The following is a 21,338-nucleotide window of genomic DNA, read 5'->3' as shown; positions in this document are numbered from 1 at the left end:
TACATCAAGTCACAGTCAAACTCTCTAGAACCCTGGGAAACAGCCTGTAGATTTAGTTCTTGTCTATTGCAGTGTAAATGATCTGCTAGGCAGAAATGCTTTCCTTGAATTCCAAGGGGATGCAGTGTCATTCCTGGAGAGACCCAGGAAGTAACAGTGTGAGCACTGAGTGGAAGCCCTGGGCTGGCTCCCTGTTCCCTTCTCAAGGACCAGGGCTATGGCCTCCATCTCTTGGATCTTTGATGTCTAGCTCTATGCCAGAGGCTTAATAAACATCCAGTGCTAATTATGAGATGAAGAAATATATAGAAGACAGTCCTTCCCTTCAAGTTTCTTTCTATTGGTGGAAACTACATTTAGGGAAGAGAAATACTAAATTGAAAGCAATGTAGAGTTCCAGAGGGGATGAGAATTTTGGAGTTAGATCTCCCAGCCTGGTACCCTCTGAGTCACTTAAAAGCTGGGTGAAAGCTCTGGAAAAGTACCAAACATCTCTGAGCTTCTTTCTTTTTCTTCCTCTCAATTAGAAGTGATAGGAATGAACTGCAGTGAGGGTTCATTGCACCATACAAAGAATTATAGAGACAATAGGACTGTTACTTGTCATTCACATAAAGGTTCAGTAGGTATGCTCAGGAATCAAGTCATTAGCCAAGCTTAAAATGATGGAGTGGCGAGATTAGACCTTTAAAAATGGGTAGAAATGTCAGGCACCAGTGGCTCACACCTATAATCACACCTGTAATCCTGTAATCTTCTGAGGCAGAGATCTGAGTATCCCAGGATGAAGCCAGCCCAGGCAGAAAAGTCTGTGAGATTCTTATCTCCAATTAACACAAAAAGCCAGAAGTAGAGCTGTGGCTCAAAGTGGTAGAGGGCTCCAGGCCTGGCAACAACAACAAAAATATGTGTAGATATGACCACAGAACATAATGCTAATCAAAATGAACTCCAAGATATGGAAACAAGAAGGGGCTTTTTGTTTGTTTTTGTCTTTGTTTTTTAGTGTACTGTTTGCAGTTATGTCTTTTTTTTTCTTTCTTTTTTTTTTTGGGTCCGGTCGTGGGGCCTGAACTCTGGGCCTGGGCACTGTCCCTCAGCTCTTCAGCTCAAGGCTAGCACTCTACCACTTGAGCCACAGTGCCACTTCTGGCTTTTTTTTCCTGCTTATGTGGTGCGGAGGAATCGAACCCAGGGCCTCAGGCATGCAAGGCAAGTGCTCTACCACTGAGCCACCTTCCTTTTTTCTTTTTTTTTTTCTTTCATTTCCCTGTGGTCACTCCATTTGATTTCAGAACCCTTTGTCTTGTATATAAGTTAATCTGATTTGGAGAAGGGAAGTGGAACCACAGAAATGGTGGGACAAAGAGTGAACTAATGCAACAGCCATACTCGTTAGACATTATGTTGGAAATGGACTTTACATGGGGGGGGGAGGGGGAGGAAAGCAAGGGGGCGGGAGAAAACAAAGGAAGGGATAATCCTGTTTGAAAAGAAATGTACTCATTACCTTACTGTACATCATCTTTACAATTAAAAAAAATGTGTAGAAATAAGACAAGTGAGGAGGTTTGTGGCCCAGGCTAAAGTGCTCTTCTAGAAGGGGTCTTATTGGCAGATTACCATGGAGGTAACCTTTGCTGCTTTGGCACAGCTCTCAAAACATGATGTTCGGAAGAAAACTACATCAGGATAGTCTCCAATAAAGGAGACAGGACCAGATTGTTAAAGTGGCCACCAGCAGCTCACCCCTGTAATCCTATCTACTCAGGAAGCTGAGGTCTGAGGATCTTGGTTCAAAGCCAGCCCAGACAGGAAAGCCCATGAGACTCTTAATCTTCAATTAACCACCAAAAAGCCAGAAGTGGAGGTGTGTAGCTCAAGTAATAGAACACCAACCTTGAATGGAAAAGCTCAGGGACAGTACGCAGGTCCTGAGTTCAAGCTCCAGTACCAGTACGTACACACACACACACACACACACACTCTCTCTCTCTCTCTCTTTCTCTCTCTCTCTCTCTCTCTCTCTCTCTCTGAGGCCTATCTGGAGCTGAGAGTTTGTAGGGTAGACAGACAGCTCTGCTGCTGCATTCTGAGTTGAGAATTAAGAGTAAAAATCTAGGCAGTGCCCTGCTCACACGCGAGGGTTTACTCTGAGCCTCTTCACCTTGTGTTTTATGCACTAGCCAGCTGCCAGCATTGCAGCCGAAAGTTTACAGCTTTATGCCGAAGTCCTATTTTTAAACACAGACACACACCCTGGTGCAAGGAGCCACTTTACCAGCACTGAAGGGCTGGGTGAAAATAGTTTCCCTGCAGTACTGAAGACAGTTAACCATTTCTTTAGTATTTTTTTAAAGTATTCTTTTTATGCTAAGGAAACCTGAATTATCTGTCCATGACAGTTCTGTGTTTTTCTAAACTAAAAGGGAAGAGAATTGAACGAGTGTAGGAAATGACTGACTACCAGCGTAGTTAGAGGTTTTTGTGGGCTTCCAGAAAAGAGGCAGGACTTATGAACTGTGTGTGGTTTAAAGACAGGGAATATGTTTTGATTTGAGAATCAGAGCTGAGCCTAAACTTGTAAACATCCCTTATTTAAAAAAAAAATGGCTTGCCTAAAATGCATAGAATGTATTGTATTCTGTGATGTTTCTAGGGATTTTGGAGAATGCTTTCCTATCTCACAACTGAGGAAAGATGATTTGAACAGACCCCTGTGTCCTGTCCATTTTTCAAAACTGTGCAGAGGGCTTCTTGCTTGGTCTCTTTGTGTATTTGCTTCCACCCAAGACAGAGTTACACTTACTTAAATACCAAGCATAATAAATGAAGCATTTGTGAAACATCTATTTGGTAGCACACACTGAGCTAAGAGCTCTTGGATGGAGCTGAGAATGTGGCTTAGTGGTAGAGTGCTTGCCTAGTATGCATGAAGCCCTGAGTTCAATTCCTTAGCACCACATAAACAGAAAAAGCTGGAGGTAAGTATGGTGGCCCAAGTGATAGAGTGCTATAGCCTTGAGCAAAAAGAAGCTCAGAACAGTGCGCAGGCCCTGAGTTCAAGCCCCAGGACTGGCAAAAACAAAGTTTGCGGGTGAAAATGAATATAGGCAGGCTTCAACTTCCCAATAGTACAAAGCAACACAAGCCCAGCAGAAATGAGACTGAAAAACAGCAACATTTGGGTTGATCCCTTGTCTCAATAGTGACAAAGAGTGAATCTACAGATACAGAGGGAGAGAAAAAATGGCAAAAATTCTGCTAGACTGGGGTACCAAGGGAGGGTCACCACCTGGGGTGGGCTGTGTAGGAGTTAATAAAGTATCTTTAGAGATAGCTACACAACTTTTAGGATAATTTGATAGTCTTAAAACTATAACAGTCCCAGATCCAATCAGAGGCTCCTTACAGCCTGCACTTGCTCCTAAGCAAATCTGATTGGCCTTGGCACACACCTCTGGGGGCCAGTCTATTGTTCCATGCAAGTCTTCCTGGGACAATGGGCCAGGACCAGCAGGTGGTACCTCAGGGCTGCGTGACTGCTCAAGGCCATGATGAGAAACTTCGGACCTTCCTGGGAGGGGGAGTTGGCCCTCACTACCTAGCCAGCCTCTTTGATCACCTCTCAGAAACCATACTTGGCATTGTGAATTTTTCGCTTTTTTTCCTTGGTTATATAGTACATGATATGTGGTATGATCCTGGTCTGAGGGTAGGCAGCAGTATCGACCCAAAGCCCCATCAGCCACTGGCTGATGGAAATAACAGACACACCACAGTGGTGGTATTGCTAAGCTGGGATGCTTCATAGGTTAGCAGTATTCAATGCATGTGCCATATTTTCTTGTGATGATTTCAAGTAGCTAAGGATTTATCAGACATATTCTCCCTGTAAGTTGAGGAGCTTCTGTACGAACTTCCTTGCAATGAAGGATGTCATAATAAACAAGGCCCAGCTCAGCACTGTGAGCCCCATCATCTGGCCTTTGGACAAGGTTTACAAATACCTAGAGATGATGTAAAGGTGCAGCTTAGTTGAGTGTTCCCACAGGCAGTGACATGCTGAGTCCTTCAAAACTTCGGTAGTAGAACTTGACCCAAAGAAGAACATTGTACATAGAGAAAATACATGGAAAGGCTTCAATGGGAAAGAGCATATGGGGCAGTACATGAATTTTATTATGGCCAGATTCTAGGTGCTTGAGAGAAAACATAGTCTGCTTCAGGACACATCTGACTGATTCCCTGGCTCACACAGTAATAGGAACTTTCTTCTACCTAAGAAGAGGACCCAAAGAGACTCTTTCCATCTACTCATTTGTGAATAGAACACCTGATGAACAATATAAACTGGATGGATTAGCTCATAATTATTATCCCAAATAGACTCATGCTAAAAACAGTTGTTCTTTTTTGCCACGTGATGATGGCTCATACCTGTAATCCTAGCTACTCAGGGAGCTGAGATCTGAGGATCTTAGTTTGAAGCCAGTCCAGGCAAAAAAGTCCATGAGATTCTTATCTCCAATTAACCACCCCCCCCCAAAAAAAAGCCAAATGTGGTAGAGGGTTAGCCTTGAGCACAAAAGTTCAGGGACAACATCCAGTCCTGAATTCAAGCCCTAGGACCAAAACCGAAATAAAGGAAGGAAGGAGGGAGGGAGGGAAAGGAAAAGCTGTTCTTTAGGAAAAGAAATCATTTGTCTATAATCTAGACATATAATTTATTTGTTGAAAGTGTTCTTAGGTTCTGGTAATGCCTTATAAGTTTCAGAAATTGGGGTTAATTTTTAAATTTTTATTCCCTCCTTCCTGAGTCTTAGGATTGCAGGTATGCATGACCACACTTGGCTATAATTTTATTTTGCCTTGCATGTGCTAGGCCAGTGTTACACCACTAACACTCCTAGCCTGCTCTCCCTACATTTGATTTCAATTATGTTTTTTTGTTTCAATCTGTTTCCTTGATGCCAGAAGACCTCTGGTCTTGAAACAAATGTTATATATAGGCAGTGTGGACTCATCTATTGTTTTCCAAATCTTAGTTGTAGAGAAAATGGACAATGTCACAGGTGGTATGGAGACATCTCGCCAAACCTATGATGACAAGCTCACAGCCGTGGAAAGTGACCTGAAAAAACTCGGTAAGCTGTGACAAGAGCGAATCCTTGAGAGCATTCTTTCATTGTACTTGAATTTATATAATGACAACTTTTTAGAAAGACAACACTATAAACTCCTATTCTCCAAACAAGGCATTCAGTTTTGTGCATGTTTTTTTGAGCCTATCTTCCTGATTTAATTCAAAGACTTATTTTTGCAGTTAAGGACTAATTTTGGAGTTGATTCCACCCCCCCCCCCAAATTGTACATTCCAAATAAAATCTGAAGACCAATCCTGACAAAAAAGAACCACAAATAGCCCCTATTAAAGGCTTAGTATTTGGAATATTTTAAATATCTTACATTTCAAAAAAGATTGTAAAAATTTATAAAATATTTCAGTCTATTGTTTTCTTTGATATAGAATTTCACTTCTTTTTTTTCTGGTACTGTAACTTGAAGTTGAGAACTTGAGCTCTTGTTCAACCCTCTACTGCTTGGACCACACTTCTATTTCCGGCTTTTTGCTGTATTTGGAGATAAGAGTCTCAAGATGTATCTATCCAGGCTGGGTTCAAACCATGATCCTCAAACCTGAGCCTCCTGAGTAGCTAAGATAACTGGCATAAGCCACCAGCACCTGACTTTAATTTCACTTTTTAGAAAGGATTTTGGTGAATGTAAAAGATTGTTTGCTTCTCAGAACACCCTGCCTGATATCCTAGAATATCATAATTTCCCCTGTGTTCATCCAGTTATGCCAATCCTAGGGGCAAGCACCCTTTCTGATTCCCAGGATGAAGTTTTTGTTAGACATATGAATTCTAATGCCGAGCAGTCTGCATATCCCACAGTCTGACACACAGGGCCTCTCCATTAAGTATCTGAGATCTTTGACCTTGCCCCAACTCCTTTCCATTCCACACCAGTCTAAATGATTAACATCCCTTATTCCAGGGGACCAAACTGGAAAGAAAGCTCTAAGCACCAACTCAGAACTTTCTACCTTCCGATCAGACATTCTGGATCTTCGTCAACAACTCCGTGAGATTACAGAAAAAACTACCAAGAACAAGGACACATTGGAGAAGTTACAGGCAAGTGGGGAGGTGCTCGTAGATAGGCAGAGTCAACTGAAAGAATCTTTGGAGAATAATTCTTTCCTCATTACCACCGTCAACAAAACCCTCCAGGCGTATAATGGCTATGTGACAAATCTGCAGCAAGACACCAGCGTGCTTCAGGGCAATCTGCAGAACCAAATGTACTCTCACAACGTAGTCATCATGAACCTCAACAACCTGAACCTGACCCAGCTGCAACAGAGGAACCTCATCACCAATTTGCAGAGGTCTGTGGATGACACGAGCCAGGCTATCCAGCGAATCAAGAATGACTTTCAAAATCTGCAGCAGGTTTTCCTTCAAGCCAAAAAAGACACCGATTGGCTGAAGGAGAAAGTACAAAGCTTACAGACGCTGGCTGCCAACAACTCAGCCTTGGCCAAAGCCAACAATGATACCCTAGAGGATATGAACAGTCAGCTCAGCTCATTTACCGGTCAGATGGACAACATCACCACTATCTCACAGGCCAATGAGCAGAACCTGAAAGACCTTCAGGACTCACACAAGGATGCGGAGAATAGAACAGCCATCAAGTTCAGCCAACTGGAGGAGCGCTTCCAGCTTTTTGAGACAGACATAGTGAACATCATCAGCAACATCAGCTACACAGCCCACCACCTGAGGACGCTGACCAGCAATCTGAATGAAGTCAGGACCACTTGCACAGATACCCTAACCAAACACACAGACGACCTGACCTTCTTGAATAATACACTGGCCAACATCCGATTGGATTCTGTTTCTCTTAGGATGCAACAAGACATGATGAGGTCAAGGTTAGACACTGAAGTGGCCAACTTATCAGTGATTATGGAAGAAATGAAACTGGTGGACTCCAAGCATGGTCAGCTCATCAAGAATTTTACAATACTCCAAGGTAAGGGTGAATTCTGCATTTGTGTTTGTACTAGTTATCTCTTGCTGCCTAAGAAATCACCCCAAACCTGGCAATTTAAAACAACAAATACTGCTGTCACAGTTTGGGTGGATCAGGAATTCATAAACAGCTTCATAGGTTGGTTCTGACTTGGTATCATTCATAAGGTTGTAGTATAGGTGTGAGTCAAGGCTACCATTAATCTGAAGGCTTGATGGCTGGAGGCTGCTTCCTACACAGCTTACTCAGCTGGCTCTTACTAAGAGGCCTCAGTTGCTCATTATATGAATTTGCTTGATTGTCATCCGCTTTCAGAGCACTCCTGCTCTCCCAGGGGAAAGACCAAAATGGAAGCCATGGTAACCCTTTTTGTCCTTGTGTCAGAAGTCTTTACTATTACTTCCATCATATTCCACTATTTAGAAATAAGTCACTAAATTCAGTTCACACTCAAGGGAAAGGGAATAAAGCTCCACCTCTTGAAATCAAGTATAAAGATGCTCCATTATTTAGGCATTGAATGAAAGATTGGTTAATTTGGACTTTCTCAGTACCTGAGATATTTTAATATCAGAATACACTGAGTTGCTCAGTAAGCAAGACTAATTCTTTTTTCTTCTTCTTCTGGTTTTTGTGCCAGTATTGGGGTTTGAACTCAGGGCCTTGGTGCTGTCCCTTAGCTTTTTGATGGCTGGGTTGCTCTCCCGCTTGAAGTACACTTCCACTTCCAGGTTTTTGCTGAGTAATTACAGATAAGAGTCTCAAGGACTTTACTGCCTGGACTGGCTTTGAACAGTGATTCTCAAATTGTAGCCTTCTGAGTAGGATTATAGACATAAGCCTGGGTCCAGCAAGACTAATTATTTTTATGTTACAAAGTTTCTATTAAGGGATTTTTAGTTCCACATGTCATGAGCAGATGGATAGTTAGTCCTCACAGTAGTGGTAGGATTGAAATGATCCACTCCCATATCAAATCTGCCATCTAGATCATTCCCATATATTGGAAGGCCTTGACTCAGATGAAATCTACTTTTGAGAATTTGTAGCAACTATATTGCAATAGTAGCTTCCAGTCAAATTGCTTTCACAGGTTTTAAGATCCTGTATGGAGGATGCTGGGCTCAGCTATTTGGGGTTTACAAAGACAAGTTGGTCCTCGTACTTATGTAGGCTAAAATCAGAAGAATTTTAGAGCACTAGGACTAGGAACTAAACAAATGCAAAAGAACAAATGTAAGCCAGGTGCTGTTAGCTCATTGCCCAGCTACTTGGAAGACAGATCTAGAAGATAGTGGTTCAAAGGCAGAAAAGTCCTAGAGACTCAATTAACTAGCAAAACAATGGGCTTGAGGTAGGACTCAAGTAGTAAAGTGCCAGCCTAGCCAGCAAGTAAGCAATAATAAGGCCTTGAGTTCAGACACGGGTTCAGGAAAAAAAAAGAGGCATAGGTTAACACATTAAGGGGAGAGAACTCTATACACTAAATTGAACATGGGGAATTTGTTTTCAAGTGCAAGAAAGTCTTGAGAAGAAACTATAAAAAGGTCAGGTGTGAATTTTCAGTAAGGTTGCAGTCATCAGAATGAAGTTGTCTGAAAGGTAGTAATCTTACTCTTAACTCCTCACATTAGCAGAGCTCTTAAGAGTGGTTGAACTAAGAGAATGAAAAACAGTATATTTGGCTTGCATCGAGGCATTTAGCAATGGTACCATAAGAATGAGGTAAAGAGGTGGCTTAAAGCAGAATTAGGTGAACTTGCCAATTGTACTACATAAAAAATTACACAGCTGGAAACAACCATCATTTATTGTTTCACAGTTTCTGTGGGTCAGGATTCTGAGCATGGCTTCAGGGAGCTGTCATTGAGGGGCTGTGTTTACATCAGACATGGGACTGGAAGGAGTTCCATTTCTATGGTCTCTTGGATTCTGGGCAAATGTCATCTTCTTGAGGGAGGCTTCTGGTCTTTTTCTGGCTGTCATTTGGAACCTGTTCCCAATAACTTGTATCACAGCTCCTTCAAAGCCAGCAAGAAAACTTCTCTCAAAGATGGATCCTTGACTAACAAAGCCTAATCAGGGAGGTGACTTCCTACCAGCTCTGACATTCATCTTCATTCCTTAGAAGGGAAGAGATTAGATAGAGGCATGAGACATTGGTTGGGAGGGGGAAATGGGAAGATCACTCTTAGGTATGTCTTCCAAATTGGTTGAATAGACAAGCCAGGTGCCAGTGGCTCATGATGGATAGGGAAGATTGTGATTTGAGACCCGTCCAAGCAGAAAAAGGATTGAGACCCCTTCTCAACTAAGACCTGGGTGTAGTTGCACACAAGTATCATTCCAGCTACATGGGAGGCTGAGATTGGGAGAATCTTGATTCTAGGCCAGCCTGGGCAAAAATATCTCTGGGATTCCATGTCAGTGGAAAGAAGGTGACCATGGTGGTATTCATCTGTCATCCCAGCTATAACAGGAAGGGAAAAGGGGAGGATTTCAGTCCACATACATATACCAGCAGGAAGACCCTATCTCAAAAGTAACAGGACCAGAGACATGGCTAAAGAGTAGAGCACCTGTCTAGCAATTGTAGAGGCCCTGAGTTTAAACTCCAGTACTACCATAAAAAACCAAACAGTTAATGATGAGAGGCAGGTGAAGCTGGCAGATGGCAAGACTTGTTCAACCACTGTAGCAGCGATCAGCATGAGAATATGGATGATCTGATCATCTAATACTTGGGATAATGGAATCATCCAAAATGATCTAAGAGGCTAGAATAGTAGCAAGAGAGGCCAACAAAATGAAATAGGGGATTCATGTAAAATCCTGCTCGTAGGTTGTGAAGACCAGACAAGACAAATGCTGTTGGGATGGCATAGCTTAGAGGAAGTGTGCAGGAAGAGCTAAGGATTTCAGTTGACAAAAGTGATTAAATTTGTTCTTCAGGGAAGTTAACGTGATCTGTAACTATTAATGAAAATACAGCATTCCAGTGGGGTGGTAATATCTTACAGCATTCAGTTGCTTTGGGGAGTGTTTACTTTGGGGAGTGTTTACTTTGGGGGTCCTCTTTCAAGGGGAACATCCACAGCCCAGTATGCTAACAAAAGGCAGGTGAGGATGCTGGGGTCTGCAAAGCATGATCTGACAGGTAGATTTGGAAATCTACCTTGTGAGAAATAAGGCAGTCATGGACAGCTGCTTAGAAACCTCTGGGTATGCTCTGGAGAGTGACATGAAGACTAATGGATGTTTTTTAAAGAAAGATGTTCTATGTAAAAATTAGTGTTATATAAAAATGACTTCCAGGAATAATGTTGGTACCCCACCTTGGAGGGGCCAGGCATTTGCCCATCAGGGAAGTTGCAAGTATGTGTAATCATCGTGAGAGGTAATCATCTTTTATGGAGACTGCTTCTGGTTCTGATCTGCTATTGTACCAGAGGTCTAATCAGGCCTGGGCCTGCCTCTCTCCTGAGTAGACCAGATGCCCCATCTGAACAGCCTTCCTGTAGCCATTCCCCAGCTGGCCAGACAGGACTCCTGTGCCAGTGTTGCCTCCTGGGACATAGACAAAACAGTCAAGTTTATTAGTGCGAGGCCACCACAGTGGATGTGGCTGAATCAAAGGCTGGCAATGGAAAAGCACTTGGCAGCTTAGTCTTTGGCTATGCCAAGAACCCATCTCTCAAGCAGCAGCTCTTCTCCTACACCATTCTGGGCTTTGTCTGTCTTAGGCCATGGACTCCTTGGTTGATGGTCACCTTTCTTATCCTTTTGCCACTGTAAAGTTTATCACCCAGCCCTGCCTGCTGCTTTAAGCCCATGCCATTACAGATGCTGGAGTGTGCTCAGCTTTACACTTCTCACCACTTGTGTCTACTGTGAGCGTTGAAGCCATCAAGTTCAGTGTCCAGTCTATTCTTAAATCCAGAATGAGGGCAGAGTGCAGTTGCTATGCACTGTCATAAAACAAAATCTCTGTAATGTAACTGATACCTGAGACAAAATTACCAGCGTATTCTGGATATTTTCTATTGATTTCATACTAATATGACTCCATTGGCTTAACTATTGTCTTTGGCAAGGAAATTTCTTTTTCTTTTTTCTGGCAGTAATGGGACTTGAAGTCAAGAGTTTCATGTTTTTTAGGTAGGCACTTTTTCACTTTTGTTTTGTTTTGTTTTCCAGATAGGGCCTCTCATTATTTACCCCTAATGCCTCTTTTTTTATTGCCAGTCCTAGGACTTGAACTCAGGGCCTGGGCACTGTCCCTAAGCCTCTCTGTGTTCAAGTCTAGCACTCTACCAACCACTTGAGGCACAGCACCTCCTGGCTTTTTCTGCTTACATGGTACTGAGGAATTGAACCCAGGGCTTCATGCATGTTAGGCAAGCACTCTACCACTAAGCCACATTCCCAGCCCCAAAGCCTTACTCTTATATATCCTGCATAGCTTGGGTTATACATCCAGCTTTTTTAAAAAATTGTTCTTGCTAACTTTTTGCCCTGACTGGTTTTTTAATAAGTTTTTTATTGTGAAAATACTGTACAGAGGGGTTACCGTTACATGAGCAAGGTATCAAGCATTGTTGCCTCCTCCTTTGCTTTTCCCCTACCATCCCTTCCCTCCCACCTGCACAACTATACTCCCCGACCTCCTTACCCCTCCCCTCCCCCGCCTAAATTGTAAAGTTTGTTTTTCAACATGGTGTCTTGTACATCTCATTGTTGCAATGGGTCAACCTGTATCCCTATTTAAACATTTTGTTTTTTCCCTTCCCCTCCACAAATTATAGCAACATCAAATACAGTGAAAACAGGGGGTTATACCGTGGGGGAGGGACATAGGAAGCAATAAAGAAATCATCTTATAAATATGTTAGAAACAATAGCAAGAAAGAAAAAATGTTTGAGTCCTTATCTTGGGGTTCATTTCGCCTAACATCAACTTATCTGACCATTTCTGCTTGTCTCAGACATATAACGGTTAAGGCAAATAAGGGAAACCATGGGACCCATGTTTCTTTGGGCCTGGCTTACTTCCCTTAATATAATTTTTCCCCAAGTCTTTCCACTTCCTAACAAATGGGGCAATGTCATTCTTTCTGATGGAGGCATAGAATTCCATTGTGTATATATACCACATTTTCTTGATCCATTCATCCACTGAGGGGCATCTGGGTTGGTTCCATATCTTAGCTAGGGTAAATAATGCTGCAATAAACATAGTTGTGCTGGTAGCTTTAGTATGGTCTTGTTTGTGATCTTTAGGGTAAATGCCCAAAAGTGGGATTGCTGGGTCATAGGGAAGCTCTATGTGGACTCTTTTGAGGAACCTCCATACTGCTTTCCAAAGTGGTTGAACAAGTTTACACTCCCACCAACAATGCAGTAAGATTCCCTTCTGTCCACATCCCCTCCAGCATCTGTTGTTATTAGAGTTCTTGATTATAGCCATTCTAACTGGGGTGAGGTGGAATCTCAGTGTTGTTTTGATTTGCATCTTTTATGGCTAGAGAGGTTGAGCATTTCTTCATGTGTCTACTGGCCATTCTTCTTTCCTCTTTAAGTCTTTAGCTCACTTACTTATTGAGCAGTTGTTTCTTTGAGGATTTGTTGTTGGGGGATTTAATTTTTGAGTTCCAAGTATATTTTAGATATGAGACCCTTGTCCATTGTTTGGCTAGTGAAGATCTTCTCCCAATCCATGGGCTTTCTATTGATCTTGCTATGTCTTTTGCCATGCAGAAGCTCTGCAATTTCATGCAATCCCATTTGTCCAACCATCCTTTGATTTGTTGTGTTTCTGGGTTTCTATTGAGAAATTTTCAGCCTGTGCCAAGGAGACCTAGGGTTTCTCCTATTCCGTCCTGTAATGTTTTCAGGGGTTTGCTTTGATTCCAATGTCTTTGATCCAATTGAAGTTGATTCTGGTGCAGGGTGATATATAAAGATTTAGTTTTAGTTTTCTATAGGCGATTAACCAATTTTGTCAGCACCATTTACTGAAGAGGCTGTCTTTCTTCCATTCTATTTTTTTAGTTCAACGGAACTAGGTGGCTAAAGGTCTGTGGGTTCATTTCTGGGTTTTCAATTCTATTCCATTGGTCCTAAGGTCTGTTCTTGTGCCAGTACCAAGCTGTTTTGATTACTATGGCTTTGTAGTAGAGTTTGAAATTTGGTATTGATATTCCTCCAGCACTGTTCTTTGTGTTAAGGATCGTTTTTGCTATTTGGGGTCTTTTATTGTTCCATATGAATTTTTGGATTGCCTCTTATATTTCCTTGAAGAACAAGTTAGAATATTGATAGGTATCTCATTGAATTTGTAGATAGCCTTGCCATTTTCATGATGTTGATCCTTTCAGTCCAGGAACTTGGGAGGTTTTTCCACTTTCTAAGTTCTACTTTGATTTCCTTTTTCAGGTTTTTAAAGTTTTCGTCATAGAGGTCCTTCACTTCTTTGGTTAATTCCTAGGTATTTTGTTTTTTGTGGGGCTATTACAAAGGGAGTTGCTTTCCTGATTTCAGCCGTGCTTTTCTCATTGTGGCATACAGAAAAGCCGTTGCTTTTTGAGGGTTAATTTTATGCCCTGCTACTTTGCCAAAGTTTTGAGTCAGCTTGAGTAATTTGGCAGTGGAGTCTGTGGGATTCTTTAAATACAAGAACATGTCATCTGCAAAGAGGGAGAGTTTTACTTCACCTTTCCCTATTTGAGTCCCCTTTATGTTTGCATCTTGTCTTACTGCTATAGCTAGGCATTCAAATACTAAATTGAAGAGAAGTGGAGAGAGTGGACATCCTTGTCTCATTCCTGACTTTAAGTCAGAGGAAATGGCTTTAGTTTTTCACCATTAATTATAATGCTGGCTGTAGGTTTGTCATGTAGCCTTTATTATATTGAGGAATGTTCCATGGATTCCTAATTTTTCCAGAACCTTCATAATAAAGGGGTGTTGGATCTTGTTGAATGCTTTTTCTGCATCTTTTGAGATAGCCATGTGGTTCTTATTCTTGCTCTTGTTGATGTGATGAATTATATTGTTTTGCATATATTGAGCCAGCTTTGTATCCCTGAAATGAATCCTGTTTGATCGTGGTGTATGATTTTTTGGATGAATTGTTGAAGTTGATTGGCCAAAATTTTGCTGAGAAGTTTTGCATCAATATTCATCAAAGAAATGGGTCTATAGTTCTCTTTCTTTGATGGGTCCCTGCTTGGTTTTGGGATGAGGGTTATGATGGCTTCATAGAAAGAGTTGGGTAGTGAACTTTCAATTTCATTGGGGAGTTGGAGGAGTACTGGTGTGAGTTCTGCTTTGAAGCCCTTGTAGAATTCTGCTGTAAATCCATCCAGTCCTGGGCTTTTCTTAGATGGGAGGTCTCTTATTGCTGTTTCTATTTCAATGCTTGATATGGGCCTGGTAAGTTGGTTTAACTCATCCTGGTTTAGTTTTGGCATGCCTGACTGGTTTTTGAACTCTGCTCCTCTGGATTATAGGAAATTTATGACATTTGGTTTATAGACATGTCTGGTCAGCTAAGTGATCTAAAGTGCTTATAGTGGACGATTCATGTTCATGTTATTAGTTCTTCAGTAATTAGAGATCGTTGGACATTTCCCAGTCAGGGAAGTTGTAGGTATGACTAAGAGTGTACTAAATACTCTCACAAATCATCCCAGTGAATCCTGACAAGGACTCTATGAAGCAGTTACTTTTAATATCACCAGTTCAGAGAGGGAAAAACTTAGAGATTCAAATAAACACCAGTGTAAGTACTTAAACATAATTGGAGCCTAAGCATTCTGGTGCTAAGGCCCATGCCATTAGCTTCAAGGATAGTCATGAAACAGTCATACCCCTCTTCCTTGTCCCTGAGACCTTAAAGTGAACATATAAGGTCAGGGAATTGGAGGTTCATTGTATGTGTGACACCTTGTCTGATTTGCATTTTTAAAAGATGTGCCTTGGTGTTGGAGTAAGATCAGATTGTAGAAGCCTACCTATGGAGGCAGGGGTCCAGCCTAGGTGGGCGTGACTTGAGATGGAATGGTAGCAATGGAGCCAGTAACTGGGACCCTGTGAAGGCTGTTTTCAGAAGTCCCATTTGACCTCTCCAGCCACATCCTTGGCAGGCTCACAGTGCTGTGACCCTTCTTAACCATCATGTTTGGTGCCTATGAACTTGGAATTTCCTCCTCAATGTTTCAGACCAGAAGTAGCAGCCATAGGCTGTGTGTTGCAGGGTTGGAGGTGATAGGTGTGGCTGGACCTGCTGATGAATCATCTGTGGGGAGCAAGGAACACATCTGCAGTGTGGGTATTGTTCCTCATTCAGTGTGGCACACATTAGGGAGGGTCCTAGAGCAAGGCCATGGAGCACGCTGTAAGTGGTAATAGCCATGGTAAGTGGGAGATGTCGGTGACTATTATGTTCTTCATCCCAGCAATGAGTTAGAGCTCAACTTCTGAAGAATATTTATTTTCTCACATCCCAATTATCCCTGCACTTGCTATGAGTTGATCTGAGAAACTTCTCAAGCCAGACAAGCAACTCCCTTTCTCCTTTCTTTCTTTTTCCTTCTTCTTTTTGCCAGTCCTGGGGCTTGACCTCAGTGCCTGGGCTTCCCTGAGCTTCTTTTGCTCAAGGCTAGCACTCTACCACTTGAGCCACAGTGCCACTTCCAGTTTTTTCATTTATATGCTACTGGGGAATTGCACCCAAGACTTCATGCATGCTAGAAAAATATGCATATTCCCAGTACAACTCCCTTTCAATTCCATTATCCAGTGGCCTTGCAGATCAACAGGTATGGGAAAAGAAGCCATGAGTCAAAGCACTCCACTTCTGCATGCACATCTGTCTCTCTACACTTCTGCATCCTGGGGCCTATCTTCTTTCTGCACATGGTGAGCTCAGCATGAGGATGAGGGAAAGCTGGATGGAGCAAGAGGGATTATGGTTGGCTTCGTTTTTCCTCTGCAAGATTCAAAACACTCTGATGCTTTCCAGGAAATTCCTGATGACTTACACTTAAGGTAGCTAATAACAAGGGCTCATTAAGACACAGTTGCCACACTAAGAATTAAGAGCTGACCAGGCACTGGTTGGCTCATGCCTATAATCTTGGCTATTCAGGAATCCGAGATCTGGTTCAAAGCTAGCTCATCAAGCAAATGTTGCTCATCTGCCTTTTGTGGAGCTGGGATTCTTTGTGTGAGCCACTGCACCGGATTTCATTAGAGGTTCTTGATGTTCAGTCTCCAAGATGATGGGTGGCAGTAAGAATTAAATCTGTTACTAGAAAATACATCTAAAACTTTTCTCAAGGTAGACTACTGGCTTGGCACTTTAAAGTCATTGGTCTGGTTTGAGTTGCTTTAGGGTTCAAGGTTCCCAAAGCTCCAGCATCTGTGAACACAGGTGGAGGATTTCTGGCAATGCAAACCTAAGGCTGCTTGAGTCCTGGTGTTGGTTATTTCAGTGTATTTCTGGAGCTATGGCAATCTTACCAGCCTCATAGATACCTTGGCATTTAAGATTCCCAAGCTGAATTTCTCAACAGACTTTTATGAAACAGAAGAAAAGGTTTTTTTGTCATATTTATTGCCAGATTTTTATTAGACCTTTCCATAATTCTGTATCTCTTGTGGGGAAACACACATGGTAACTTCCCCAATATTAATCTCTAGAATATACTTTGCAGCCAGGCTCCAGTGGCTCACACCTGTATTCCTAGTTAGTCAGAGGGTTGAGAATCAGAGGATCATGGTTTGAAGCCAGCCAGGACAGAAAAGTCCATGAGCTTCTATTTTACACCTGTAAACCTACCTACTCAAGATGCTGAGACATGAGGATCACCATTTGGAAATAAGAGTCTCTTGGGCTTTACTGCCCCATCTGGTTTCAATTAACCACCCAAAAAAGCCAGAGATGGAGCTGTGGCTAGCCTTGAGCTAACAAAAACCCAGGGACAGCCCCCAGGCCCAACACACAAACAGACACTGGTGGCTTATGCCTATAATCCTAGGTACTCAAGAGGCTGAGGTCTGAGGATTGCTGTTTGAAGCCAGCCCAGAGAGGAAAGTCTGTAAGACTCCTACCTCCACTTAACCACCAAGTGATAGAGCACTAGCCTTGAACACAAAAGATCAGAGACGGTGCCCAGGCCCTGAATTGAAACCCCAGGACTGGCAAACAAACAGCAAAAACCTGAGCTAGAGGTGTGGCTAGTCATGGGCAAGAGAGTCAAGCATGCTTGAGGCCCTAAATTTAAGCCCTGAGAGAGAGACAGAAGAAACACAATAACTTACAGGAGATAACTTGACAACAAAAGTCCACCTTTCCTATCTTTCCTAAATGTCCAAGACTATGTAACAAGCCATCTCAGACTAAACAGAAGAAAACTCAAAACTGCAGATTAGGAGACCCAGTGGGCCCATTGTCGTGTCAATAAAATCAGGATAGGCAGATATCTCCACAGTCCTTCCATGGTACGGAACACAAGTCAGAAAGAGAAGTACCTGTCTCTGGAGGGCGTTTGATAATCACTCTGTAGATGGGGGTGCTAGATGGGGAAGGGTCCTTCAGGACTGGAAAGGGCTGAATATTTTGAGAAAGAAGCACAATTCCTTCTGGATTGATCCAGGAGAAGGATGTGGTAACTGAATGGGAATTTTGAGTGGGAATGTGAGAATCAGAGGCAAGCAGTTCATAAAGAGCTTTGACCTAAGACTGTTCAAATAGGGCTGAATGTTTTATTTTCTTTTGCCAGTCCTGGGGCTTGAACTCAGGGCCTGGGCACAGTCCCCGAGCTGCTTTTGCTCAAGGCTAACACTCTACCACCTGAGCCACAGCACCTCTTCTGGCTTTTTCTGTGTATATGGTACTGAGGAATCGAATCCAGAGCTTCATGCATGCTAGGCAAGGACTCTACCACTAAGCCACATTCCCAGCCCATCCTCTCCCATCTTTTAAGATTGATTCTGTTCTGTTTCCTCAAGAACGTTCAGCCCGGGCTGGGAATGTGGCTTAGTGATAGAGTGCTTGCCTAGCATGCATGAAGCCCTGGGTTCGACTCCTCAGTACCGTATACACAGAAAAAGCCAGAAGAGGTACTGTGGCTCAAGTGGTAGAGTGCTAGCCTTGAGCAAAAGAAGCCCAGAGACAGTGCCCAGGCCTTGAGTTCAAGCCCCAGAACTGGCAAAAAAAAAAAAGAAAAAAGAAGAAGAAGATGTAGAGGAATCACAGAAAGAGATTTCTAGAAGCCAAGGTATCAGCAGGGCTGGTTTCCTCCAGGGGAAGGAGATTCCCCGCCTCATTTGTTTTGCTATGTCTGTGTCCTAATCTCTTATAAGGACTCATTAGATGAGGGTCCATCCAATGACTCATTTTAATTTAATTACCTTTTTCAAGGCTTTAGCTCCAATGGAGGACACGCATAATAATATGATCAATATACTTTCATTAATGTATGTTTCATGTGTTAAATGTTTTAAAATTGGAGATTATGTAAGAAGATAAATATATGAAGCCACTGTGACAGGGCATGTTTATCACTTTTTTTTTTTTTTTTACTGTTTTAGGTCCTCCTGGTCCCAGAGGCCCAAAAGGTGACAGAGGATCTCAGGGCCCTCCCGGTCCCACTGGTAACAAAGGACAGAAAGGAGAAAAGGGGGAGCCTGGTCCCCCTGGCCCCGCGGGTGAGAGAGGCCCAATTGGACCAGCTGGCCCACCTGGAGAGCGCGGCGGGAAAGGCTCTAAAGGCTCCCAGGGCCCCAAAGGCTCTCGTGGGACCCCTGGCAAGCCAGGCCCTCAGGGCCCCAGTGGTGACCCAGGCCCTCCGGGTCCACCAGGCAAAGACGGACTCCCTGGCCCCCAGGGCCCTCCTGGTTTCCAGGGACTGCAGGGCACTGTGGGGGAGCCTGGGGTACCTGGACCACGGGGGCTACCGGGCTTGCCCGGAGTGCCCGGCATGCCAGGCCCCAAAGGGCTTCCAGGCCCCCCAGGCCCATCTGGGGCTGTGGAGCCCCTGGCCCTGCAGAATGTGCCAACACCAGTGCCAGAGGCCAATGGTAAGTCCCAAGTCCTCTTTCCAGCTTTGATTTGCTTGGGGTGGGGGGGTGAGCAGACAATGTGTGGGTTCACAATGGAGCCAACCCCCCCAGAAGGAGCCTCCTTAATTTAATTTAGCAGTGAGGTGCCAGGTGAGGTCCCACAACCTCAACCCAATCACTCAGTAGCCTGTGTTTCTTTCCCAATACTATCAGTTCTCTAGAGGAGTCCGGCCCTCTGAAGATAAGGAAACGCAAATACTTCCTTCAAGATAGCCAGCGCTGGTTGGCCACTTCCTGACCATCCTGTCCTCATTCTGCCCACCCCCTAGGGACAAACTGTCCCTCAGTAAACTCCATCTGTATCACACAGAATTTCTGTGATGCTGCCTAAATTCAATTCCTTTTTGAAAAGGTGTCATGGTACCTTTCAAATATTCGGCAAAACTTACCTGAAGCTCCCTTACCTATTTTGCACCAAAAGCGTGGATGTGGTCTAGGTTCTCACATCCAGTTGTTCATAGGTTCCAGGTGCCCCAAGGCGATAATCCTCAGAGCCAGCTTTCTTCTTGTTTTGCATTATTTCTGTCACTGTAAAGCACTAATCCAGGTACAAAGGAACAAAGATCTAGTCATAGGATTTTTCTGGTTCTCACTACTGTGAAATCAGGCCCAGGCTCGCACAGACTGCTCCTGGCATGGGGCTGGGACTAGAGCATCAAAACATAGCTAAGGAAATATGAAGAGCTTAAAACGTATACTACAAACTTTGTATTCCTAGGCTGTCCACCTCATTGGAAGAACTTCACAGACAAATGTTACTATTTTTCGGTGGAAAAGGAAATTTTTGAGGATGCAAAACTTTTCTGTGAAGACAAGTCTGCGCATCTCGTTTTCATAAACTCAAGAGAGGAACAGGTAAGGTCTGCTGCAGACGTGTGGGGGGTGGGAGCTATCATTTAGGGATAGCTTACATCAGGAAGTGGCATCTTGCTGGGGAGTCAAAGACATCAAAAATTCATAGTCATATAAACATGGAAGTCCATGATACGGCCTTCTTCAGGAACTACTCCATGCATTTATGGTGCTGGAACTGGGAACTCCAGCTTCTCAAGCTCAGAGATGGGAGGCTCTTCCCACTGGCTGTCTCAGAGTTCACAGTGAAGCAGAGAAGTGTGAGCATGCCACCAGGCACCTGTGGAGAAAGAAGCGGATACATGAGCACTATTGGGATGGAAGATGGGGAACCAAACATGTGGCCCCACGGGGATCAAGAAGATTGAGGAGGCAGGGCCTACCTGTGGCAAGGATAGTAGCTACTTCCTCTACATGTTTTCTTCTTTAAACCTGACAACAACCCTAAAATAGAGGTCTTAGGACCCCCATTTTAAAGATAAGAAAAACTGGGGCACAGCAAGGTTGAAATGATTTACTCACAGGATGACAAGGAAGTGTAGAGCTTAGACTGAGATTCAACTAATGACAATGCCAGTGTTCTTCCCTTGGTGCCACCATGTTCCAGGACCTAAGCATCTTCCAACAAACCCAAAGTCACATTTCTTCTAGAAACTGACCTAGAATCATCCAGAGGGGAGCAGTCAGGTGCCTGAGCCTAAGCCCAGCTCATCCTCTTGCCATCTTTGTTATACAGCCTTAAAGACACACTGCACCAGGCCTGGCCGAGGGAGAAGCATCATAATGCTATGGCTGTTCCCATAAGTAGAACCCAGGAGGTTCTACTGGTGGCCCAAGGGCTTCATTGAGCTGTCCTGGTGATTTGAAGGAGTTGCATTACTTCGTATCACTTGTAAAGTGATGTAGCTTGAGAGTTAAAAAAAAAAAAAAAAAGTCTAAGCCCATAAAACAGTGTCCCAACAAAATAAATGGTATTAAAAAGAGGATGGCAGGGGGCTGGGAAGGTGGCTCAGTGGTAGAGCGCTTGCCTTGCATGCCTGAGGCCCTGGGTTCGATTCCTCAGCACCACAGAAGCAAAAAGAAAAAAGCCGGAAGTGGATCGGTGGCTCAATTGGTAGAGTGCTAGCCTTGAGCCGAAGAGCTGAGGGACAGCTGTCGCTACCGCCTCAACCAGCAAGGAAGACGCGACACCGAACTCTTCTCTCTGCAGTTTATTCAGGACCTTTGAGCAATCTTCTGACCCCAAC

At 43.4% G+C, this 21,338-nt stretch overlaps 1 protein-coding gene across 2 annotated transcripts in view; it reads left to right on the top strand.

Moving 5' to 3' along the window:
• Colec12 (collectin sub-family member 12) overlaps nt 1–21,338 on the top strand; it is a 169,914-nt gene that overhangs the window by 135,714 nt on the left and 12,862 nt on the right. For both annotated transcript variants that reach the window (XM_013014828.1, XM_013014827.1), the window contains exons 4-7: nt 5,049–5,147; nt 6,064–7,110; nt 18,709–19,197; nt 19,958–20,094. In XM_013014828.1, the coding sequence (XP_012870282.1) occupies nt 5,049–5,147; nt 6,064–7,110; nt 18,709–19,197; nt 19,958–20,094 (1,772 nt within the window). The remainder of the gene's footprint in view (nt 1–5,048; nt 5,148–6,063; nt 7,111–18,708; nt 19,198–19,957; nt 20,095–21,338) is intronic.

Source organism: Dipodomys ordii, unplaced genomic scaffold (assembly GCF_000151885.1).
Source record: "Dipodomys ordii isolate 6190 unplaced genomic scaffold, Dord_2.0 Scaffold25, whole genome shotgun sequence".
Lineage (NCBI taxonomy): Eukaryota > Metazoa > Chordata > Mammalia > Rodentia > Heteromyidae > Dipodomys > Dipodomys ordii.
This window is presented reverse-complemented; position numbering and strand designations above follow the sequence as displayed.